The sequence below is a fragment of the Myotis davidii genome, unplaced genomic scaffold (genome assembly GCF_000327345.1).
Source record: "Myotis davidii unplaced genomic scaffold, ASM32734v1 scaffold327, whole genome shotgun sequence".
Lineage (NCBI taxonomy): Eukaryota > Metazoa > Chordata > Mammalia > Chiroptera > Vespertilionidae > Myotis > Myotis davidii.
The window spans coordinates 5,359,069-5,385,892 of record NW_006298628.1 but is presented as its reverse complement, the minus strand read 5'-3'; the positions used below and the strand labels follow the sequence as shown (position 1 = coordinate 5,385,892).

The 26,824-nt window shown below is 39.8% G+C and overlaps 2 protein-coding genes across 2 annotated transcripts; both read left to right on the top strand.

The window, feature by feature from the left end:
• The first annotated feature begins 4,031 nt into the window (after window positions 1-4,031).
• Window positions 4,032-8,951, top strand: KRT26 (keratin 26, type I). The gene is made up of 8 exons (XM_006774352.2): window positions 4,032-4,704; window positions 5,141-5,223; window positions 5,753-5,909; window positions 6,032-6,193; window positions 6,289-6,414; window positions 6,824-7,041; window positions 8,177-8,244; window positions 8,800-8,951. Exons 1-8 carry the CDS (start codon window positions 4,264-4,266, stop codon window positions 8,949-8,951), a joined length of 1,407 nt encoding a protein of 468 aa, XP_006774415.1. The 5' UTR covers window positions 4,032-4,263.
• Window positions 8,952-11,570: 2,619 nt separating this feature from the next.
• KRT25 (keratin 25, type I) lies at window positions 11,571-18,626 on the top strand. The gene is made up of 8 exons (XM_006774351.2): window positions 11,571-11,999; window positions 12,289-12,371; window positions 12,738-12,894; window positions 15,309-15,470; window positions 15,553-15,678; window positions 16,469-16,686; window positions 17,093-17,160; window positions 18,256-18,626. Exons 1-8 carry the CDS (start codon window positions 11,571-11,573, stop codon window positions 18,363-18,365), a joined length of 1,353 nt encoding a protein of 450 aa, XP_006774414.1. The 3' UTR covers window positions 18,366-18,626.
• Window positions 18,627-26,824: the final 8,198 nt, after the last annotated feature.

Sequence of the window (26,824 nt, the reverse complement as noted above, 5' to 3'; positions counted from 1 at the left end):
ATTTGGCAAACCAGTATTAAGTAGGAACTTTATAGTGATAACTGCCTACCTTCAGAGAGATGAAAGATTGGGAGAGCCAAGCTGGTGGTAGAGTAGGTGGAAGCTACACTCACCTCCTCCCAGGAATCAGACTGGAATGACAACTAAAATATAGAACAACCAACCTGAATAACCAACTGAGAACTAGCTGAGCACAAGTCTTATAACCAAGAATTTACAGAGGAAGCCACATCCAGACGGGTAGAAAGGGTGGAGACCCAAAAGGGCTGGCTTCATCCCACAGGGGGCGGCTGAGATCCCAGAGGGCTATCTCAGCTGCAAAGGTTTTCCCTTAGGAGAGTGAGGTTTCCCAGCCCAGAGCACCAGAGCCAGGAAGAGGCGCCACATAACATCTCACTGTGAAAATCATCAGGGGTTCTGTCTGCCAGGGACATAATGAAGTCCACATATGACAACCTCATACATGACAGCCAACATCATACTCAATGGGCTTTTCCCTTAAGATCAGAAGCAAGACAGGGATGTATGCTTTCAACATGCTTATTCAATACTAGAGGCCCGGTGCACAAAATTCGTGTACGGGTGCAGTCCCTAGGCCTGGCCAGCGATCAAAGAGCGAGTGTCTGGCATGGAAGGGCAGGTCTCAGCTGACCTCTGGGCCCCCGTGCCCCCGTGTGCTCCCTTCAACCTGAGTCACGGCGCCCAAGTCCCCACGCAGAGATGCGGTGAGCACGGCCAGACGCCGTGGGCCAGAGCATAGCATGGGCATCTGGGCCATCCAGCAGCACCGCATGGAAGCCAGGCAGGCAGCATGCTCTCTCCCGGCTGGCCTTGCAAACCAGCTCCTGCACAAACTCATGGGGAGCCCAACCGGCCCCTGCAGTCCCAGCGGCTGAGGCCCAGCTCAACCAGAAGAGGCCACGTGGGTGTGAGCCGGGCTCCTCGCAGGTGCCTGGCACCTGAGCGCGGGGGGGCTTTCCCGGCCCACAAGCCCTGGCATCCCGGGGGAGGGTAGCAGGGGGAGTGAGAGCAAGCTCAGCAGATAACCCGCATTCTCACCACACCTCCATCCCTGTTACCCACACCCTCAGGTAGCCAGGGAGAGGCCACAGCACGTCATCGACATCCACCATGTTCTGTGTCGCCCCCTGGTGGTCAGTTCATGTCATAGTGAGTGGTCAAACGACTGCCCAAGGAGACAATTTGCATATTATACTACTGTAAGTGCAAGCCACAGCTATCAGCAAGAAGAAATAAAAGGCAGTCAAATTGGAAAGGAAGAAGTAAAACTATTTGCAAATGACATGATACTGTATATAGAGAACCCTAAAGATTTCACCAAAAAACTACTAGAACTGATAAATAAATTCAATAAAGTAGCAGGATACAAAATAAATATCTAGATATCGGTTGCATTTTTATACACCAATAATGAACTATCAGAAAGAGAAACTAAGAAAATAATCCCATTTACAATTGCATCAAAAAATATATATACTTGCCCTAGTCAGTTTGGCTCAGTGGATAAAGCTTCAGTCTGCAGACTGAATGGTCCCGGGTTCAATTCCAGTCGAGGGCATGTACTTCAGTTGCAGGCTCGATCCCCAGTGGGGTGCATGCAGGAGGCAGCTGATTGATGATGTTCCTCTCTCATCAATGTTTCTATCTCTCTATCCCTCTCCATCCCTCTCTCTCTAAAAATCAATAAAAACATATTTTTAAAAAGCCAACTATATGAGTTTCCTCAGTAGATGAGTGGATACAAAAGCTGTGGCTCAGATCAGTGTGCTTAACCACATCATAACACCATGCTAGGGAGAACCTCATGAGTCCACCTTCCTTCTAGAAAGGGAGGATAAAAACAAATTGGTTCTAACCCCAATTAGTCTGAGATTAAGCAAAGTCATCAGCGTCTCCTTCCCAAACAAACCAGGGAAGCCATTTTGTGGGAGGAGTTAGGATACTAGAATCTGATTCTCAGGGGGAAAAAACACAACTAGAAATCAAGTGACAAAACAAACATCATTCATGTCCAAGAAAAATACATTTCTAAACCTGGCTAACAAACGTAGAATGTGAATTTCAGACAATGGCAAAAGATAGCAAAGCATGTTTGAAGCTAAACACTAAATTATCAGGGGCAAAATTAGTGTATGATCATTAGAATAAGATTATGTATGAAACTTCATCCTGAGATAAGCAAACATTAACACTGCATAACTTAAAAGTTTAAATCAAATACGGTATGCACATTATATAATGAACATTCTAATACCTAATGGATTCTGAAAAAATGATAATGATATGTGGCTGAACACATGTATCCTGAGTAAAATAACCATTCTCAGGGTAGAAATACTAGTACATAGATAGGAATGGCCTAGAGAATTTGTTAAATCTATCTCCCTCTTCCAGAAAGGGCTAAGCTAAACTATTATTTTAGAAGAAACTTATGATTAAGAAAATTCAGGAGAGTTGCTCATATGAATAATAGATGACATTTTGAGGAGTTAAGCATCAGACATTGCAGTCTTGCTTTGACATAAAAATGTTTTGTGATCTGTGTGGCCACTTAGCTTCAGAGTCCACTCATCTTCAAAATCGTCCTAATAATATATGCTTAACTTATTTCACAAAAGATTGCAAGTTAATTATTATTTATAAAATATCTAGAGACCAGTAGTTTATGTTAATAATACTTGGCAGTCTCATAATACCTCTTATAACTCAAGAATTATCAACTATTACACTGACAAACTACTCTGTTTTTCTTGTTTTATTCCTGGGTGATATGAGCAAAAGATTAAAATTTTGATCAGGTCACAACAAAATCAGTACTAAGGCCCTGAATATGAGCTGCATCTCTTAATTCATCACACATTGTTCTAAACATGGTCAAGTGGCCTGAATTTCAGTTTTCTATTAATTATCTTAAAATATTTTGGTCAAAAACAAATCCATGCATTCTGGGCCACCCAATATTCCATATCTTTTATGAACAGTAACGTTGGAGGTTTTTTCAAACTAGTCATCAATATCCACAACCTTGAAAAATATCTCCTTCAGAAAAAATTACTGCTTCAAAACTATTCGAACCCATAATTAGTCAACCAATCAATTTGTACCATTATAAATGACAGAGACCTGACCCTTCTGACATGGCCACTTTATTATAATAATTTAAGTAATTAACATGTACAAAATGTTTGTGCCCTGCAGACTGTTTTATAGTCCTTAATTATTGGAATAGCTCAACATTCATTTGAGGCTGTTCAACATTATTATTTTCATTTGCCCAATAGGGAAATGAAGCCCAACCAGACAGGTTAACTTCCCATGGCATCAAGGCAAGAGAATGAAAAGCCTTCTTATCTATGACAATTAATCTTCTATTCAGAGTACCAAATCACTGGCTTTCTAGGTAATAATGAAAACGCTCCTCTTCATCTATTTAACTCCCCACTCATCAATAGGAACATTGATAATCACTTCTCAAAATAATCCATGATGCCTTAAATACATAAATTTAAACTAAAGGGCAGTAAAACAATATTTTTGAGGTGGAGAAATGAACAATATGGAGACAGAAGTTAGTTGAATGGACATTCTGTTCCTGGACTCAACCAAGAAATCTCAATTGCAATTAACTTTCTGTCAAGGCCACATATTCATTCTTTTTAGTTAAAATGGTAACTGCAGGGCTTCTGTTATTTCAGTTTTTAAAAAAATCTATTAAAAAACTCCCACCACCAAAGGGTCACTATATATTGAGAGTATCTAATTTTAATAAGAAAGAAAACACTCAATAAACGCATGAAATAATAATAAAGATACTCCATAAGCATTTACAGGACAAAAGCAGTAGGCATTTCCCATTTGACTTATTAAATTTTTGTTATGTAGAGGGGGAAATGAATCTATTCCAGAGGTCAAAAAGCTGTCTATTTAAGTTGGACCTTTGAAGCTATGACTCAATATTACTCCATCTGGCACCTCTTGGAAAGAGGAGTCTCATTTGCAGGATATCTTTCTATGGAAAGATATCCTTGGGCACTTTTCCACCTACAGACTGGACAGTATTGACAATCACCCAGCTATGAAAAACAAGAATTAGAGTATGAGTAACATTTTATTATAAATCGGCACAGTAAAGGCTGAATGACGTACCGCATCCTATAAAAGGCCAATGGGAGTAAGTTCCATGGGTGGTGCACTTCGGCTTTGCTCTGCTCTAAGAAAGGGCTGCTCGGCTGTGCTGTCGCCATGTCCTTTCGACTTTCTAGTGGGTCCAGGCGGGTCTGCTCTCAAGCTGGCCCTGGCCGGCTGTCTGGGGGAGGGACAGGCTTCGGGGCTGGGAATGTGTGCAGTGGGCCTGGAGCAGGAAGCAGCTTTGCTTGTACTCTTGGGAGCGTTTCTTCTGGAGGAGGTTTCTACAGCGGTGGTGGAGGGCTGGGAAGTGGCGTCTGTGCTGGTTTTCTTGGAAATGAGCATGGCCTCCTCTCTGGCAATGAAAAGATGACCATGCAGAACCTCAACGACCGCCTGGCGTCCTACCTGGACCACGTGCGAGCTCTGGAGGAAGCAAACGCAGACCTTGAACAGAAGATCAAGTGCTGGTATGAGAGATATGGGCCTGGTTCTTGCCGGGGACTGGATCATGACTATAGTAGATATTCCTCAGTCATTGAAGATCTTAAAAGGCAGGTAAGAAATGTGGATTTGCAGACTTTTATTATAGATCTGAGGTGTCCATAACCTAAAGGCAACACAAAATAGCAAATGTGCTTAGCAACTATAAATGATGTATTCCTAGTGTTTGGAGCCTGATAATAAAAATTTGTAGAATGAAATGAATGAAAAAGAATTAGTTTTAAAACAAACAGACTCATTTTGTTGATCTTGTATTTAGCTCATAGTTTTAAATCAAGAGTAATAAAAGTATTCATGATTATAAAACTTACACTTTGGCTCTTAAGTTCTAGGCATTTATTATCCAAGGAAAATCCAGATTCCTTTTAATGTAGAAAAAAATTGTACTAAAATAGATACTTGATGGGTTAAGAAGATAAGAATCACACTTAAATCTGGAGTTTTCCTTGACTTTTGGAACTTAACATTTTGCACCATCTACCCTATTTAGATCATTTCTGTGACCACCTGTAACGCCAGCATTGTTCTACAAAATGACAATGCCAGACTGACCACTGATGACTTCAGGCTGAAGTAGGTAAAAAATAAAGTCATTCTTATAACTAAGGGGAAAAGACTACATTTGGAGTAAAGAACATATCTTTTGCTTTAAAAACCAACATGTTTTTTAATTTAAATTCTTTATTGTTTAAAGTATTAGATATGTCTCCTTCTTCCCCCATTGAGACCTCTCCCTGGCCGCTCCCACCCCCAACATATGCCCTCACCCCCTACTTGAACCAACATGTTTTTATAAAGTCAGACTGGATCACTGAAGAAATTAAATGCATCCTTATTTTAAAAAGCCATAGTAAACTTGAAACCATATTTTGATTCAGCTGTCGAGCATATTTGGGTGACAAATATCAACTCTGAAAAACAACTCCTCCAAAATAATGTCCATAGATGGAGTGGGGGTTCCAAAGCGATCCACCACGCTGCCATCACCATCAGCTTCAGCAGCGCGTACAGACATCATCTTTCAGGGCATGAAATGTCTGAAGAAGGTACCCTTTGCACCTGCCTGCGATTGTAATTCTCATGCTCTTGAATGGCCTTCCAGGTATGAAAACGAGCTTGCGCTGCACCAGAGCGTGGAGGCCGACATCAACGGTCTGCACAGAGTGATGGATGAGCTGACCCTGTGCACAGCCGACCTGGAGATCCAGTGTGAAGCCCTCACTGAGGAACTGGCTTACCTGAAGAAAAACCATGAGGAGGTCAGGACACTGCGGGGTGGCTCTGTGTCCTATCAGACTTCCTTCCTCGAGTTCACTGTTTATTTCACAGCACTGTGATTCTCAAAATTCCGCCTGAATATCCACACTGATCCCTTCTCCAGGAAATGGAGGTCCTGCAGTGTTCAGCCGGGGGGAACGTGAATGTGGAGATGAATGCAGCCCCAGGCGTGGACCTCACTGTTCTGCTGAACAACATGAGGGCCGAGTACGAGGACTTGGCCGAGCAGAACCGCAAAGAGGCGGAAGCCTGGTTTAACGAGAAGGTACGTCTGTGGCAAATCACACACCCAGGTCAAGGGCCTGTTTGTTCAATAGACCACCAGGCTGGACACTAACCCTTCTGACAATTATGCTTCAGAGCGCTTCGCTGCAACAGCAGATTTCTGACGATGTGGGAGCAGCCACAGTGGCCAGGAATGAGCTGATGGAACTGAAACGCAACCTGCAAACCTTGGAAATAGAACTTCAATCCCTCGTGGCCACGGTTTGTAGGAATCACCACTGATTTGAATATGTGTGTCTGTGTGTGTGTGTGTGTGTGTGTGTGTGTAATAAATAAATACAGATATCATATAACAAAATAGGTAACTAAGTATATGTAACTGAAAAGATAAAATATATCAAATATATATTAATATATTAAATACATATAAAAATATTAAATATCAAGATTTTTGTCCGTAAACATTACTTCTGACCCATCAACCCCCAAATTTTTTTAAAGAAACTTTTTTCAAGGAAAAGGAAAAACATTTTTAAAACTTTGCTAATGCTGATTTCGATTGAAAGAATTTAGACTCCATACAAATATTTCATTCCGCCTTGAGAGTGTTGAAAGAGGAACGTGTTATTTATGGATTCTACAGGCAAGTCTTGCTTTGCTCTTCTTTCAGAAACATTCCTACGAATGCTCCCTGGCAGAGACCGAAGGCTATTACTGCCTTCAGCTCCAGCAAATCCAGGATCAGGTCGGGGTGATGGAGGAACAGCTCCAACAGATCCGCACGGAAACCGAAGGCCAGAAGCTGGACTATGAACAGCTTCTCGATATCAAAATATTCTTAGAGAAAGAAATTGAAACGTATTGCATATTAATAGATGGAGACGGAAGGTAAATATTAACGCGTGGAAAAATAATCTAGTTATTAAAAAATTCATCTCACATCAGCCAGGTTTTCTCAATATACGTGTGTACTAATAATTGTACCCTAGAATGTCCTACGCTAAAGAGCATGCCTGTGTATGGCCTCAGAAAGTTATTACTGCATCCAGTTGAAATGAAAACAGGCAGCAAAATCAAATGCTTAAGTCTGTAAAATATGTGCAGTCTGTTAGTATATAGAACATTTAAATACAGAACGTTGAACAATTCCTCTACTCTAATCCAAGTGGCTTTCCGTGACTTAGTGTTGAAGGACATTTCTCATCATAACACATCCTATTTTATTTTTACTTGCTTAGTTACCAGAATGACACCCTTGGGAGAATCTGAGCACATTGCTTAAGCTCTTTAAACCCCAGTTTCTTTATTGTAGAACTATGATAACACCAAATTCAGACTCTGAAATACTTTTAACATTGTGCCTCACTATGTAGGAAAGTGCTTATGACAGTGGCTTGCACACAAAAGGGATTCGGTAATCAGCGGCTATTACTAAATCTTGCCCATGGTCTCACCATGACTTAGCATCTTATGCATCTTCCAAGACTAGTGTCAGTCTCTACAGCGTATTCTCTTAAGAACCCTAACAGTGATGGCTCCTTCCTTTGAACAACGTGCTCATTACACTACTCATTCTTCACTTCTCTTACCTTTCTTGCCATGTTAGAGGTAACTTTACTTGCATGTGCTCCCTTTTTCTTTTCAACAACGTAAACTGCTTGTATCTCGCTCTACAGCACATAGTCTGGTGCCTTCAGTGCAGTAGGCACGCCAACCATGCTCATTGGCCAGGTGATTGACTGAAAAGTCAGAATGAGATCTTGCAGTCCCCATATTGCTAGATGAAAGAGAGAATGTCTGATCACAAAGGAATTTTTTATCCATTAATTTAAACATCCACTTAGATTAAACATCCATTTAATCGCTTCTTTTACTGTATTGAAGTCATGAAAAACTAATGTCCGTTAAACATAAGAATTTGAATCTTATTGAAACTAGAATTGCAAAACTTTCATTCCCAATTCATCATTATTTATGAGCTCTCGAATGAAATAAATGCAATAATTTACTCTTCTCTTTGCAGAAAAAGCAAGTCCACATGTTACATATCAAAAGGGTGTGAGCCTGTAAATTCTGAAAATCAAGTCAAAGGTATGGGAGGATTTTTACTTGTTGTAGCTCTTTTAAACTCTGGCAATTACATTAAATAAGTCACTTATATTTGTAAGCTTATGATAGTTCTTAATATTCATATTTCATGTTCTTATACTAGTAGAACAGATGTGATCAAAGTATGAGATTGCTGAAATGGGGAACCCATCCCTCAATATCTTTTTTACTTAGAAACTATTATTTTCACAGTTTCAATGCTTTGATAGCAGAACTACTTTATTTTAAACCACAAAACTTGGGCAAGTTGATGTTTAAAAGAAGACATTAGTTGCTCCAGGCCTGTACATGCCTAACATTTACATGTTTTAATCCATGCTTCATTTATGCTCTCAAACACCCATTTCTCTAAAAACAGTGGTAAATACAAGAAAGAAAAAGATCCCAGGCCCTGCTAACCATAGACTTCAAACACAGTATTAATATTTCATTTTCCACGAACTTGCAAACACCATTTTTAAAAAGCTTACCCATCGTCACTACATACCTTTCAACCGGCTAAGAATGAACACTAAACTTTCATTTGTTTTATTTTAGACTCAAAAGAAGAAACGGTTATTAAAACAGTGGTCGAGGAGCTAGATCAACTCAGCAATGTCCTTTCACTGAGGGTCCACTCAGTTGAAGAAAAATCCTCTAAAATAAGCAATATTACGATGGAGCAACGCGTACCTTCTAAAACGCCATAATGAGGGGGGAGGGGTTGCTGTTTTCAAAAGCCTGGCTGTGCAAAATCCCACTGGCTAACTAACCCAAGGAAATCGTTCACTTCTTAACAAATAAAAAGCCTCGACTTTGTTTTTCTTCTCTTCCTTTCTCAAGTTCTTTGCATGTCATCCTTCTTGGGAGTGCATACTATGTAATCCCATCTATATGGTATTCTGGAATAGACAAGATTACAGACATAGTAAACTGATCAGCATTTTCATGGTGCCAGGGCTGTGGGAGAGGTTGACTACAAAGGGATATGAGATGATTTGGGGGCAGGGTTAATGAATTGTTCTGTATCTTGATTGTGGTGGGGGTTACATGACTATGTGTTTGTTAAAACTCACAGAACTGTATGTTTAAGATGAATTTTACTCTACATATATTAAACCTCAATAAAGCCAATGAAAAAGAACTGGCAAAAAAAAAAAAAAGGAAGGAATCTATCCTAAAGAAAAACATGAATATGTTCAGCATTGTTAATAATAGCAAAAAAAAATTGGAAAAAAGCTGAAAGTCTCCTAATAATGGTTAAACAAATTACTTAAAATTAGGTTTGGCCCAGAGTAACATAACAAGATAACAGGTGCTCGCTTCGGCAGCACATATACTAAAATTGGAACGATACAGAGAAGATTAGCATGGCCCCTGCGCAAGGATGACACGCAAATTCGTGAAGCGTTCCATATTTAAAAAACAAAACAAACAAACAAACAAAAAACAACAAGATAACAGGGCTTTACACAGATAGAAATTTATTTCTTTCCCACACACAAATCCAGAGGTAAGGTATTCAGGGCTGGGATGGCACCTTTGCACCAGAGAATCCCCAGGAACCCAGCCATCGCACCCATATCAGCAGGATGGAGGAAAGGGAGAAGATGGGACAAAGTCTTGTGTCAGCTGCATCTTAGATGAAGTATCTAGAACACACCACATATACTTCTGCTTATATCTCATTGGCTAGCTTAATCACATGACCACAAGTAGTTACAAAGAATATGGAGAAAGTAATCTTACTGTGGGTAGCTACTGCCCAGTTAAAAATTTTGGGGACCAACCAACAGTTTCCATCTCATTAGACACCTACCAATGCATGCTCTAAGGCATGTAAGGTAAACAAGGAAAGTTACAGGGCAATACATATAACACAGATGACTCGCCTAGGCATGTGTGTCTACATGCTATGTAGGTATGCAAATGCATGGAAAACCATCTGGAAGGGTACAAACATCTGTAATGGTGAACTGTGGTTGCCTGAGAGAGTAAAGAGGAGAGTGAAAGAGAAAGGTGAGAAAGGATTTTAACATTTTACTCTATACTCTTTGATCCTGCTTGATTTGTTTACATCAAGAATGTGTTTATGCAGAGAGTAAAATCATGGTTTCCGTGTTCATATCAGTATTATTCACAATAGCCAAAAGGTGGGTGCAACCCAAGTGCCCACCTACTGTTGAGTGGATAAAAAAAAATATGGTATATAAATGCAACGGAATATTATTAAACCTTTAAAAAACAAAGAAATTCTGGCACATGATTCAACTTTGACGCTAGTCACAAAAGGCGAAACAATGCATTATTCTACTTATCTTGAGTCCCCAGAACATAGTAGATGTTTTATAAATATTTGTTGAATGAATGAATGAATGAATGAATCCATATGTTTACAAGTGTCACATAAATGTTCATGGAAATTTTGTCCATAAGCCAATTTCCAGATTTTTCAAAAAATTCCATAATATTTAGGGTTTTCAATAACTATATGGGGGTCCACACCCAGTAAATAGTTAATTTACTGATGACTTTCACCTAAGCTAAACCACAATGAAATAAAAACAGATGAAATATTTGCTTCCAGGTTGGCTTCAAATTTTGCTGGGTCAGGAAATAAGTTAATATCCTTCCAAACTCCCACAACTCATAACAGCAATTAGGGGTGTGTTCCTAATTGCCAAAATGGCTAAGAGAAGGCAGCTATACCTAACTATAAGTAAGTGTCAACAAAACAGGATGCATGTCAGCCAAAATGGAAGTTACTTCCCATCGGAAACAGTGGCGAGAGGGTATGGGGGCGGGATTGGTATTTAAAGGACCAGGCTGGGTAAATCATGATCCCAGTTCTGTTCCCCACTTAAGTGGAAAGAATTGTAACAATAACATTTTTTATAAAGTCTCAAAGACATCAAAATCTGCCTGGGCATAAATAGCCCAAAACCATGACGCCAGATTGCTATGGTGTGGCGGACTGATGAGTTTTATCTTCTAAGGAGGGAAGTGAAGAATGACTCACTCACAATTTGAAAACGTAATAAGGAACCTGAAATTGCTCCACCCAGACCCATTTCTCAGATAACCACCAACCTGAGGGCAGCTGCCCTCCTACAGAAATGAGCCCAGCGAAGTCAGTTACTAATTAGGAAAAATCATCCAATTACGCTAGCTTGCTGAGGCTGGCAAGCTCCCTTTTACTCTGTGTAGGCAGAATATCGTCCAGAACACACTTGAGAATTGTCTATAAAAAGGCACCCAAAACAGTGGAGAGAAGGCACTCCTTTCTGGGACTCACGAGAACAGCTCTGCAACACTCTTGACCGGACACCATGTCTCTTCGACTTCCCAGTGGCTCCAGGAGGGCCTGTGCCCGTCCCACCACGGGGTCGCTCAGGCTCTCGGGTGGGGGAGCCAGCTTTGGGGCTGGAAATGCTTGCAGCCTGCCTGGAATTGGAAGTGGCTTCTCCTGTGCCTTTGGGGGCAGCACACTGGGAGGAAATGCAGGCGGGAGCAATTCCTGTGCTGGCTTTACTGTGAATGAGGGGGGCCTCCTCTCTGGGAACGAGAAGGTGACCATGCAGAACCTCAACGACCGCCTGGCCTCCTACCTGGACAACGTGCGAGCTCTGGAGGAGGCCAACGCCGACCTGGAGCAGAAGATCAAGGGCTGGTATGAGAAATTCGGGCCTGGATCTTGCCGTGGTCTGGATCACGACTACAGTAGATACTTCCCTATAATTGATGATCTCAAAAGTCAGGTAAGAAACTACACTCCTCAATCATTTTGATGAGCTTTCATTTCTAAAGGCTCTTTTCCTTTCCTCACTGAATTCTAAACACATTTATCATCCCTACTTGTCATTTCCTAAAAGGAATTTCAATTTAGCATTGGAAATAAGCACGAAGTAGATTCATTTGGTTAACCTCATGATTTAAAATGTCACTATATTAATTTTGATTATTTCCATTTTCTAATCTTAAAACATAACCACTTTTTTATTGATTGTAATAAATTGCCTTTAAAAATATCAAACTCCCCATTTCTAGATCATCGCTTCCACCACCAGCAATTCAAATGCTGTTCTACAGATCGATAATGCCAGGCTGACAGCGGATGACTTCAGACTCAAGTAAGTAGACTCCCAGAGCGAAAGAATCCATGGAGATTAATGCGAAGCATTAAACTGAATTTATTTTTTGATCCCTCCATTAAATATTAAAATACTGGGATTTAAAGCAAACAGAATGCTATTACTTTTTTATACTTTTGCCATAAGAACTAAGGTATGAACTGCCATAAAAGAAGTATTCAATGCCCTAGTTCTTTTTCTGTCAAAGAAATGCATCAAAATAAAGAAAAGAATAATTACCATACAGTAGACTTTGAAAATGTCTCTTGTGGCCAAATCTGGCACCTCCCAATTCTATTTGCTCATTGATTGCTGGCTATTTCCCCAACCATGTGACAAATTGGAAAATCATTAACACCCTTTAAGGTATGAAAATGAGCTGGCTCTTCACCAGAGCGTGGAGAGTGATGTCAACGGGCTGCGCAGAGTCCTGGATGAAATAACCCTGTGCCGGACAGACCTGGAGATTCAGTATGAAACCCTGAGTGAGGAGATGACGTACCTCAAAAAGAACCATAAAGAGGTGAGAGCTGATTGTCTATGCTTTGCCACCCCTCTGCAGACACTCCCTACCCGATAGGAGATCTCATACTTGGCTTCTTCAACAAGACATTGGTCCTAATAAAGGGACAGACATGGGGCCTGAGTTGTCTTTAGAAGTGGCCAAGTCTTTGTGCAGATTCACCCTTGCTCTCTCATTGTTTCCCATGGGGGGTGGGAGGGGGGGGGGGGGGAAGAATCATGTTTTCCAGACCAATCAGGGTTAAAGAGCAGTAGTTGGCTAGATAATTATAGCTATAGATAATTAAAATGGTGCACTTAAAATATTACATCTAATGAGATAAAAGATGTATATTGTAAGGACTGCCTAAGGAAACGATCTAAATTTCTATATAACAGTGGCAGATTTAAAACACTTAAACATTTACTCCATACACACATTGGGTATATATACTTAATATTAATACATATTCTTAATAAGTATGGCTATAGAAATAATGAGACTGGAATTAAACTGTTACATTAAAATTTACACTTCCAAATAAATAGTATATGTCCAAAGTGGTCATCGTGGGAAGCTAGATTCTAAATGAGACCATACAGCCACTACTCCAGACACACCTCTGGGGTTGCTTTCAGAACCAGTTTCCTGATCATATCTTTATTCTTTGAAAAGGAATTTGATATTTTTAAACAGCCAAAAAACTTCTCAAAGTCAAGCCAAGGGCTTAAAGGAGAAAAGCTAAAAATGCTGCTTGCTTAGTCATGAGGTTGTCTTGTAAGTTTAAGTATTTGAAGAATAACATTTGTATAAACATATGGGTTCAAGTATGGCTATAGCCCCCTGGTAGTTACTCAATGAATTTTTGGTGCATTGAATGCAATTGATTTCATTTTTTTTAATGACTCACAGACAAACCCCCATGCATCTTTTAATCTTTTTCTGTTTGAACTGGGGAAGATTTCCCTAAATCCTCAGAAGTAAAAGCCCCACCTGGAGACAGACAAGGCATGGGACCACCACGGAGGAACGAATGCTAGACTCACCTGAGGGACTTGGTACAGGGAGGAAAGACAGCCTCATTAGTGTCATGAGGACTGATCCAGGGCCTGGGACAGGGGTGGGGAGGAGGGTTCCTGCAGCAGAGGCGGAAGCCACTCCATGTTGTTTCAGTGGTACAGTCTTAGTGGTGTCTGCCATCCACAATCTTAGAATGACTCACTGCACCCCAACAGCACACACCTCGGACGAAATAATATGCAAAACTGACTCCAACCTCTCTGATGATGATAATGATCATAATGACTAGCATTTACTTAGTATTTACGCGCCAGGTAGTACTGTTGGTCTTATTACTATTTCACATCTTTCAACAACACAGAGAAGGATATTATTTGTCGCCTCAATTTTCAGATAAGAAAACTGGGATTTGAAGTGAAGCAATGTTCCCAGGTAGCTACTACAGGGCAGAACCAAAATTCACATGGAGATCGGTTTGACACGAAAGTCCATCAAGACACTATAATGGCCTGTGTAAGATTAATAGCTTAATAGACAACTAGGATTCTTTAGAAGATGATGTTCTTCCTTTACTAATAATAAATAAGTTTATAATTATAAGCAAGTATAAATATGTAACCATAAATATGTATTTACTCATAGTTATTTCAACTGTTCAAAATTATCCAGACTCAGCCCTTCACCATGTTCATGCTGAGTTCAGGATATTGCTGATTGGCGAACACATCAAAGCTGGTCTCAAAATGGAATAATGACCAAGTCCACGGAGGTGGAGACATTTAAGCTATAAATGAATAGAAAAAGAGATGATGGATCACTCATTCTATATATTTGTTTAATTTTTTAAAAAAAACATATTTTTTATTGATTTCAGACAGGGAAAGACACATGGAATCACCAATGCTGAAAGAGCATCATTGATTGGCTGCCTCTTGCATGTCCCCTACTGGGGATCAAGCTGTAAGCCCAGCCATGTGCCCTGACCAGGAATCCAGCAGTGACCTCCTGGTTCATAGGTCCACACTCATCCACTGAGCCATACCAGCTGGGCTCATTCTGGACATTTTAAGGACTTTCATTTGGAAAAGGAATTAAGGCTTTTTTCTGTTCAGCAGAACTATAACTGATTGATGAATTGGAGTTTATGAGCTGGAATTGGGTTCATCATAGAAAAGACCTCTGGAGCAACAAAAACTCCAAGAATGAAACAGGCTCTTTCATGAGGCAGTGAGTTCCCTGTCATTGAAAGTTGTGTCCGCTGGACAGGATATATAACATGTAGAGGGAGCTCACTGCACAGCCTGGGAGACGGAACCAGGTGAATGCTAAGAACCCTTCCTAAGCTAAGCTACCAGAGCTTCTAGACTTTCTAGGAGACCCCTGCTTAGCTGAGCTACACACTTTTCTGCCTCTAGGAAATGCAAGTTCTGCAGTGCGTCGCCGGGGGCAACGTGAACGTGGAGATGAACGCGGCGCCCGGGGTGGACCTCACGGTTCTGCTGAACAACATGCGGGCCGAGTACGAAGACCTGGCGGAGCAGAACCGCCGGGATGCGGAGGCCTGGTTCAATGAGAAGGTGAGTCTTTGTGAGAAAACAAGCCTGCTGCATTTTGGTGATGCTCACACCTAAGATTTGCTCCCTCACTTCTACCTTCCAGAGCGCTTCCCTGCAACAGCAGATCTCTGAGGATGTGGGCGCCACAACCTCCGCCCGGAATGAGCTGACTGAGATGAAGCGCAATCTGCAAACACTGGAAATTGAACTTCAGTCTCTCTTAGCCACGGTAGGAAAGGACAATGTCTTACCATCTCCTCGGTTATCATTTTAAATATGTGCCGGTTGGTTTTAAAGCTCTTAACCATATTGCCTGACCGGTGTGGATCAGTGGTTGAGCATTGATCTATGAGCCAGGAGGTCACAGTACAATTCCCAGTCAGGGTATATGCCTGGGTTGCACACTCCACACCCAGTGTGGGGCATGCAGGAGGCAACCAATCAATGATTTTCTCTCATCATTGATATTTCTATCTCTCTCCCCACTCCCTTCCTCTCTGAGATCAATAAATAAGATTTTTTTAAATCTCTTAACCATGTTGAGAATATCTATATATATAAAAGCCTAATATGCAAATTGTCCCCTTGGGAGTTTGACCAGGAGACCAATCACTCCCTATGATATGCGCTGACCACCAGGGGTTGGCACAGAAAGAAGGAAGGCCCCGATCAGTTCTGATCGCCAGTCAGCCCTAGGGACCCTACCTGTGCACAAATTTCATGCACTGAGCCTCTAGTATGCATATATTATTTTATATAATTAACTCAAAACATTAAGAGAGAATAGGAGATAATAGGATTGTATCTAGAACAGCTAAAACAGCAACATCAATGACTTTAGACTTGTTCTGCCAAAAAGAAAGACTTGCTCATTTTAAGAGTGTCACAGAGACTTCTTAACCATGTGTCCACAGGAAATCTACAGCAAGAGCAGAGCTAACAAGAGGAGAACGTCATTATGTCAAAGCAAGTTGGTATATGTGTGTATCCGTCTCAGTTTCTTCATTGTTTCCTTACAGAAACAGTCCCTGGAGTGCTCTTTGACGGAGACAGAAAGCAACTACTGTGTGCAGCTGGCCCAGATCCAGGCTCAGATCGGGGCCCTGGAGGAGCAGCTGCACCAGGTCAGAACCGAGACCGAGGGCCAGAAGCTCGAGTACGAGCAGCTGCTGGACATCAAGGTCCTCCTGGAAAAAGAGATTGAGACCTACTGCCTCCTCATAGGCGGAGATGACGGGTAGGTAAAATAATTTACAGAGAAGTCATATACTGAAATCTGCATGAAACTTAGATCTCTGGGAACTGATATGACCACATTTATTATCACATCGCTAAATATTAAACATGATACGCTACTGCCAAGGTACAAATTAGCCACATCTTACAAAACCAAAATGCAACAAGCCCTGTAGTTACAATGTAAGTATGAAAATGTAAGACTCACCTCTTGATGCTAAAGCAGATGTAACCCACTGAAATGTAAGGTATGAAAATGTAAGACTCACCTCTTGATGCTAAAGCAGATGTAACCCACTGAAATGTGCTCACCAGACAGCTAAATAAAACATAATAGTGAATTTAGAACTGAAGGGGTTCTCTCCAACGCACGCTTTTGTAATGTTTTCAATAATATGTGTTTACAGGGCTTGCAAATCTGGAGGTTACAAGTCTAAAGATTATGGGTCTGGAAACATGGGAAGTCAAGTCAAAGGTAATTGAGTGAATTCTATTTTTATGCTATACTACTTCATTTTCAATGCACAGCTTGATTGCTTTTATATTCCCAGAATATATATTCTATATTATACGTAAGAGTAGATAAAGATTTGTAGTGGACATCAGTGAGTGCTAGGTGTCTGTCTTTAGAGATGTATGCTAATTTTATTTATTTTATTTTTTTCTTTTTTATATTAATTTTAAACAAAGTAACATGTCGCCATATTTTTAGCAAATCAAATTTCACCAAAAAATGAGCCCAAGTATTTGTGCTTATTTCATAGTTCACCTATATAAAAATCCTGTTAGTCCTTAATTGATATACTTTCTTACTCATTTTTTAAGTTTATTGAATTAAAATATACTAAACATAAAATTTAGTATCTTAACCATTTTTGTGTGTACAGTTCAGTGGCATTATGTACATTCATATTCTTGTGCAACCATCACCACCATCTACCTCTAGAACTCTTTTCATCTTCTAACACTGAAACTCTATACCCATTAAACAATAACTCTCCATTCCCCCTCCCCAGACACTGGCAACCACCATTCTACTTTCTGTATGAATTTCACAACTCTAGGTAACTCATATAAGCAGAATCATATAGCACTTGCCTTTTTGTGACTGAGTTATTTCACTTAGCATAATATCCTCAGGATTTGTCCATTTTGTAGCATGTCAGAATTTCATTCCTTTTTATTTTTTCTATGTTTTATTTTTTCTTGATTTCAGAGAGGAAGAGATAGGGAGAGATAGAAACTACAATGATGAGAGAGAATCATTGATTGGCTGTCTCCTGCACACCCCCAATTGGGGATTGAGCCTGCAACCCAGGCATGTGCCCTGACTGGGGAATCGAACTGTGACCTCCTGGTTCATAGGTCGATACTCAACCACTGTGCCACGCTGGCCAGGCGAATTTCCTTCCTTTTTAGTGCCGAGTCATATTCCCTTGTACGTTTTTACCATATTTTTTTATCCATTCACCCACTGATGAATTCTTGGGTTGCTTCTACATTTTAGCTATTACAATCTTATTCATCTTTTCTCACTCTCTAAAATCTCCTTTTAAATTTTAATTTCTAGATCCAGCCAAAGCCATAGTGGTTAAGAAAGTTCTGGAGGAGGTAGACCAACGCAGCAAAATACTGAGCACCCGGCTCCACTCCCTGGAAGAGAAATCTCAAAGCAATTAATTTGAGACACAAGAGCTAGCATATGCCAAATGCCTTCCGAGCAGAAGAGGCATTATATGTATCTGCCAAGAAAAATGAGCAAGTCTAAAAGAAGTCTGTCCCTTTGTCTTTCTGTTACTGAAATATAACCTCTAGCCATCAATAGTTGTATCTCCCATTCATCTGCAAGAACGTCACATACAAATGTGATGACTCATCTGAATACCTTATAGAAAATGTTGCCAATTCTTTGTGTTCAATAAACCTTCCTTCAGCAAGTTATCACTGATGGTATTGTCTTATATTTAAAATGTCCGTGTCTGTGGCCTAGATATATGAACACTAACACCTTTTCATTTATATAAAAACTTTTTAAAAATTAACAGATTTTCATGAGGCTTTCCCAACAATTCAAATGAGACAAATTCAGAATGAATAAAAATACTTTCACTTAAATCCCCAATTTTCCATACTCTGACATAATAACAAGTCTATTCCCTTTCATAATAGCTAAAAGGTACACATTTCAGGTTCATATGTAAAATGGGGATAATAATACTTCTCTCAACTGGTTATTATAAAGATTAACAAATTATTCTAAAGTGTATTTATTGAATAAGCATTCAGTAAATGCTAATTTACTTTTAAATACTTGATATTTATAAGGGTTAATTCTCAAATATCATTTCCCTTTTAACATATATATTTAAATAATATTCCAAATATAAGGAAGGTTAAAGCAAAAGTTCTGGTTTAGAATTCAAGCTCTATTAATGGAGTCACATAATTTCCTCAAATCAAATATTACGGCTAGAGACTTAGTTGACCTCTCAATCCTCTATGGATGGATTATCCATATTGTAATCCATCCATGAAAATTTGATTTCAAGCTCCATCTGAAAATATTAAGCAGAAAAGACAACTGGAGTTTTTTAAGGGCACTAATTATTCTTGAATTACTGTTATTGTCTATTTCTAATGCAATCTTACCCAGAGGCCACTAGAGTCAAAATATCTTCTAATATGTCCCTCATCAGATTATGTGAAACAAAAACATTACAATCTTAGAGGAAATTCATGAGTTCTCAGAAATGCAGCTTTCTCAATAAATGTGAGCATAACAGACATTCCTTCACAAAGAGAAAATACTTTTTTCTTTCATGCCATTCGGGCTCTGTGCCACTGTTCTCATTCATTTAATAACAATCAAGAATCTTCTCAGGCCCAACCAGTGTGGCTCAGTGGTTGAGCATCAACCTATGAACCAGGAGATCAGAGTTCGATTCCAGGTCAAGGCATGTGCCCGGGTTGTGACATAAATCCCCAGTGGGGGGTGTGCAGGAGGCAGCCAATCAATGAGTCTCTCTCGTCATTGATTTTTCTCTCTTTTTCCCTCTCCCTTCCTCTCTGAAATCAATAAAGATAGATTTTTTTTAAAAAGAATTTTCTAGTAATAAGACTCTATTTACTTACTTTTATTTACTACTTAATTTTGAAAGCATTTTTGAACTGTAATGATAATTGTGTTATAGAAGAAGACAACTTTAGGGGGACATTTTCAGAGCTTCAGTTCATACACTGTAACCAGTGTGTCAACACTGCTCCCTAATGAAATGCCATCTTCCTTCTGCCACTGTTGCTGCCATCAGTGGTCATTCTTGGTTCACTGGAGAGTTTACTCACAGCAACTATGAGAATTTTCAGGTATTTACGTGGCTGTCTTACTCTATGAGGAAACCAAATTTTATCGAATGTAGCTGTCCTTTCTTAGGCTTAAAGTTATACTCACACAGACCTGCAGAGGCAATACGATTGCCCAAATGGTGGATCCATATTCAGTTATAGGAATAATCCAAGAGAAAGGAGGAAGACAATGTTGAAACTGATGTGTAATAGTCTTCACCTAATTTGAATAATTTCCTTGGGCTTTGGGCTGGAAGGACAGTCTCTAATTGTCTGGTACCTGGCCCTGGGATGATTTAGGGCAGGGGAAGTATTGGCTTGATGTGTGAGAGTTAGTTTAATTATTATCTGTTCCTTTAAATCAGGCAAAGAGATGGAACAAGATTCTAGTATTAGCATAATTACTGGAAGGAATGCTGCCCCACCCACTGACCGGTCTCAGCATTTGGATGCTGATAAATATAACATGAAATTATTGTCAAGTAAGTCTATCAGGACGCAAAGGAACAGTTCAATTATTAACATGGCTAGTGAAATATACATTAGGAAATAAAATGGGAGCATATTTCAGAGCTCTGTCCCACTGATGCTACAGGCCGGAGTGAGACATGGCCAGCTCAGTTCTCCATGGAAGCAGCTGACCAAGCCAGAGATGAGATCACAAAACTGAAATGCAGTCTTCACAACCATGACATTTAACTACAATCCTTAATTGCTAAGGTTTGTGAGAGCAAGTAATTATAGTCTTAAACTTAAATCCAAAAGATATAAATAGTGCCCTGCCAGGTGGCTCAGTTTGTTGGAGCCTTGTCCCATACACCAAAAAGGTTGGGGGTTCAGGGCACATACCTAGGTTGCAGGTTCAACCCCCAGCGGGGCAAGTACCGAAGGCAACAGGTCTCTCTCTCTCTCTCTCTCTCTCTCACTCTCTCTCTCTCTTTTCTTCTCTCTCTTTTTCTCATCAATGAAAAACATATCCCCAGATGAGGATTTAAAAAATAGATATAGATAGGGTCTACATATTTTTATAAATAATTATATATAAATTTTTCAAAAATAAAATCCCTTAGTAAAGATACCAAGAACATCAGATGTACATTTTTTTAAAATGGTGAAGACTATACAGCACTTGAATCAGATGAAATTAGGCTGATCTTCCAATTCAGCACCAGGGGGTCTTATGAAATAAACAACACTGTACAAATGCAAAAAAAATGATCAAGCCATGTGTTTGAATATAGAATCACAATTTACAAAGCACTTATAATCCTGTGCACTAAGTAGGACAGGAATTATTATCCTTAATTTTACAGGTTAGAAAACTATGGCTCTAAAATTCTCCCTTGAAATAAAGGCAGAGGAACAAAGACAGTGACAGATAATGGCCAAGTGATTTCATCTCAAATCAACAATGTTTCTGACATAAAATTCAAATAAAAACAAGAAAGCAAGATGTAGGCACCTGTGCTCTAGCCCCAAGAAGTAAGCACTGAATGATGAGTCTGAATAAGTGTAACAATCTAACAAGCCTGAGGATCCGGAACTTCACCTATTGCTATAATTGTTTCTTATACTCCACAGAGATTGCAGAAATATAAGAAAGCAAACCTCTGTAGACTTTTTTAAAAAGAAGAAGAAAATATTTATATACTTAGGGAATGATGAAGCCTTTTAAAAATCAAACAAAAGCTGAAGGCATGAAGGTAAAGCTGTATCTCTAGGAAGAAAATAATACACAGTAAAAAGCAAAACAAAATTAAAAGAAACCCTTTGAAGCCTTAATAAAATATGCTAAAAATCTATTCCAGCACCGAGGGGAAATCTGTGCAGCTAGCCAGCCAAGCCACTCCGGTTTTCTGATGCACAATTTCAACCTGTCCGAGCTGCAGTTTGGCGCCACCTGCTGGCCGCTGTCTTCCCTGTGTAAAATCAAGAGAGGATTCTGGGAAGAGCCGACCTCCAAGAAAGCCGCAGTTGCAGGAATCTGCAGCCTGCTTAGTTGGCCTGACACATCTTCAGCCTCCCATTTCCCAAACTTCCCTTCCCAGACCACCCCTCCCAACCCTGCCTGTCCACCTGCCATATGTCCCCTAGACACCCTGGAAGATATGCACTTTAGCCCACCTTCTCTGGGGCTGGACACAGACTGTGGGCTAACAGCTCACATTTATATGTCTGGGTTTTATATGTCTGTGGGTTCTGTGAATAGAATATTATCTATTTGGTATGAGGCAAGGTCCCAAGGACCTGTCAAGTAAGCATAATCAATAAACTCTGTGCTTACTTCGATCTACATTGACTCTGGACTCTGAAGGACAGAAGTACCTCTACCCTACAAAGTCACACACCCATTCTCTTAACTCTCCATAAACCGACTAAACAATCTTCAGGAAAAGTAAAAAAATAAAATAAAAAAGAGCTGTTTAAAGAGATTCTAGAGCATTCAAACTCGACAAGTACAAAGCTAAGTCATTTTCTCCCAGAACAAAATTTGGCAAAATGGCGTGATCGAGCAGATGCTGGTGGAGAAAAGGAAGCCTTCAGACAGATATGCTTACCTGAAACTAAAAAGAGAAAGACTGGAAAAGAATGATGGGGAAAGAAGACAGGAAAGATGAAGGAAGAGAAACAGTCACAGAATTTGGTGCATCTCAGCTCTATTTTTGTAGGTACTTTGTAACTCCTTTGGTGTCTGGCAATAGCACAGGACTGACATCGATTTATGGATGGTGCCAGATCTACTGGGAGTGGCTTCTCAGGACACATATTACTGCAAAATCTTTTTTCCCTTCCAGGTAGTTGAGCCTGCTGAGGCTCACAGTGGCCACCATCATGACACTGACCTAAATAATAATTCTCTGCAGGCAAGTCCCCACATGATTCTGGCATGACCTTCCCTGTCCCCTCTGCAAACAACACCTCCTTTTACTAACAACCCCTCCAACACGCACACACACACACACACACACACACACACACACACCCAGAGGTGGAGAATACATATTTAAAACACAGAACACATAATAAAGGACAGAAGCAATCAGTGGCCCAAGCTGTTCATGAAGCAAGGCAAGCTGTGTTGTTTTTTGTTAATTCGAGGGCTCTGTATTGTCTCTCTTCAACATGTTAGGCATTAAAAGAGGCTGTGCACACATCAAATTGGAGCTTTTCCTTTTGCCATACCATCTGCCAACACTCAACAAATATTCTATGCCCAGTTACTTCCCTTAACTATTCTGGTCTTATGTTTTTATTTGAAAAACATAACAGAATATTCTCTGGAGTGAATAGAAGATAGAATTCATTCTATTTTCAGTGCTAAAGATTCATCAGGGACAAAATGCCATGCTTTTCAGTACTGACTTTCCTGCTAACCTAAAAGCATGCAATATATTAATCTGAAATTTTAAAAATACTGGTAATCTATCTCACAAAAATGGTAATGGTTACTATTTGAAAATAATTCTGCAATTATTACAGAGGTCATATTCTACAGAGGTCATATTTGATTCTTTACAGGTAAAAATAAACTGCTAATAACAAACTTTTCAAAACAATGTATGACTGATGGCAGCACTGAACTGGGAGCCCAGATCCATGAGGTTCAGTCCATTTCTTTTAAACTGTCATGTAACTAATGGATGCCAGGCACCAAATGTTCAGCATTTCTGAACATTTACGCCCACTGGAACCTAAACAGATTCTTGAAGTTTTCATTTTACAGATGAAAGAAATTCTAATAACTAACTTGTGAACTCGGGCAACTCGTTATTTCAAATAAAAGAGAGTGAATATTAAATTTGGGGATGTCTCAAAACAATGGAGACCAAAGCGTATTAAAGAATTCCAACACTTCAGGCAAAAACAGAATTGTACTTATATATGTGATTAAAATCCTTTAATCCACTAGACATCAAAGTTGTAGATAGTTTTCAAGTCAGAGAATCGAGATTAGTCTGATAGATTCACTCCTGAAAAGAGAAGGCACACAGATACCCAGAAAGAAACTGCACTTAAGGAAATAGTGACAAACAAGAAAATCCTGTGGGTTTACCTCTACATTTGTTTACACACTGCCTCACTAGACAAACAATTTGAGGTGATAATGGCTGTTTTTATTTATTACGTAAATGCCCTTCCCAGAAGTCATCTCTGAAGTATAGAGAATCAGAGAAGCACCTCAAATGAACTTGATTTTGAAGCTGAATTTTAAAAAACAAAGAACAGACATATGTCAGCATTAAAATTATATCAATTTTGCCCTGGCTGGGTAGCTCAGTTGGTTGGAGCATTGTCCCATACACCAGAAAGGTGCAGGTTCAATTCCCAGTCAGGGTACATAGCCAGGTTTCAGGTTCAATCTCAGGTCGGGATGTGTATGGGAGGCAACCAAGTGATGTTTCTTTCCCACACTGTTGTTTCTCTCTCACATTGATATTTCTCTCTCTCTCTCTCTCTCTCTCTCTCTCAAAAACAAAAGATATTTCTCTCTCTCCCCTCCACCTTCCTCTCTCTCTAAAATCAATAAACATATCCTCAAGTGAGGATTAAAAAAGTATGTAAGTTTTTATTATGTGCATAATAAAATTATATCAACAAGAAAGCTAAAAAATGAGACACCAGATAGAACACCTGTCATCACAAGCTTCCTCAATGGAGACCCAGATGTCCAGATATCCCAAATCAGAAGGTAAATAAAGCTGCCGAAATGAGAAAGCTACACCTTAGATGATCACTGACTAAAAACTCCACAAACCCCAGGCCAAATTCAGAGGTCAACGATGCTGCTGTCTTTCCTCAATCTTTCCACATGAAACCCTTTCTCCCTGGGCTCGGAAATTTCTGTTTTATCAGAATTCTTCACTTAGCTGCTGTTCCTTTCTTTAAACCTTCTTTTAACCAAATGCCAGCCTTGTGCAGGTAGAAAGATTCCATTCATAATTTTAGAGGAAGGAATAACCCAATGATGGTCCCTCCCGTCTCCAGCATTCACATTCCATTAAATCGTTAGCGTTTAGACTTCTTTGGTTTCATGGCTTTGGGGAGGGGTGAGGCAAGATGACCAACAGATGGTGCTGGTTGGTGCATTTTTTTGCCTACCTGAGAAGGGTGTAATGCGAATTACGCCCAGCTTAACGATTTAAAGTTTATAAAACACCTTGTACTCCTTGGAGAGGCAGCACCCTGAGTATGAAACTGAAAACACACCACTCCTGCGAAAACAATGCAGGTAGAACATAAAAGCTACTGCCCTAAACAGCCCCACAGCAAAGGGAATTACCACTGACTTCATAGTCTGTCCCAATCAAAGGCAGTCTAAGGAAGAATTAAAAGAAGGCAGAACATTGTTTAAAAAATGATCAAATGTAAGGATTAAAGCATGCACGTGGTTTAACAGACACTGCCAAGATAAAGGAGAAAGTTCTAAATAAACGAACGTCAGCGAGCTACATGAGCATAAAGCTAAGAAGGTCAAGTAATATATTTGAAAGCATCTATACTTTTATTAAAAGATGCTTTTTAAATTTGTGGTAAAATACATATAACGTAAAATTGACCATCGTAACCATTTTTAAGGGGGCACAGTGCAGTGGTGTTAAATATATTCATGTTGCTGTGGAACCAATCTCCAAAATTCTTTTTCTCTCGCAAAACTAAAACTCTGTATCCATTAAACAACTCCCCACTGCCTCTCCCCCAGTCCCTGGCACCACCACTCCATTTCCTGTCTCTGAACCAGCTACATCATAGAAGTAGAATCATACAGTATTTGCCTTAAACACACACACACACACACACACACACACACACACACACACACAACCTTTATTGACTAGCAGAGGCGAATGGAAAAATCTAAAGCACAAAGGGACAGAAAAACAGGAAGCAAATTATTACAGGGGAGGATTCTAGATTTCAGTGTCTATATAATGACCCCAGTCATAACATTAGTTATCAGAAGTGGGTACACGTTATTTTCTAAATGTCTTTAAACAAAACAGAAAAGAAAAAACCGTGAGCAGAGGTAGACTAGGGAACTCCAGACTTCAGTAAATGACTCTGTAACATTGGTCAGAAGTGGATTCGGATCCCCTTCTCCCGATAGCTTTAAAATAAAGATAAAATCAATATCATCTTCTAGTTTCATAAGATTTGATTCTAAAGAGGGAAGTTGGTATCATTCTATCAGACTCAAAGTCAATCGGAAAGTCATACTCTTTGATCTGATGCTAAAGCAATCTGTCTGCAAGCTTTTAGACATTCTCTGATTGAGTAAACGTGCTGCTGAGATATAATCATGTGTACATGGAAGACTGTTATTTACGTTTTTCTTACTGACAGTAAGAGTATCTCATTTGATCTCAAAATAAAAAGAAGACAATAACCTGAAAATCACAAACTTCAACAACCTCAGAAAGACGCTGATTGAAATAGAGAGAAAGGCAAGTTGATCTAAACCAACGCTGGTGCTGCAGCTAATTTCAACTTTAAGAGAACAAGACAAACAAAAAGTGACAAGTCTGATGGGAAATTCCCCTCACCGTATTACATATTTTAATGACATTTGTGAATCTGTGCCCTGCAATTGGAAAAGCATGAAGCAAATTTAATAGAATAGCTCCTTCAGAAAAGAATTATCAGTCAAAACCTCTGAAAGAGTCAAGCTGTCATTCTGGGAATAACTGATTTTTTTTCCTTTGCTCCACCTTGTTGGTATTTCCTTATTATAGTAAATGGCCCCAGGCTCTGACCCAGCTTCAGAAAAAGAGCCAGCAGAGTGGGTCCAGGAAAAAGAC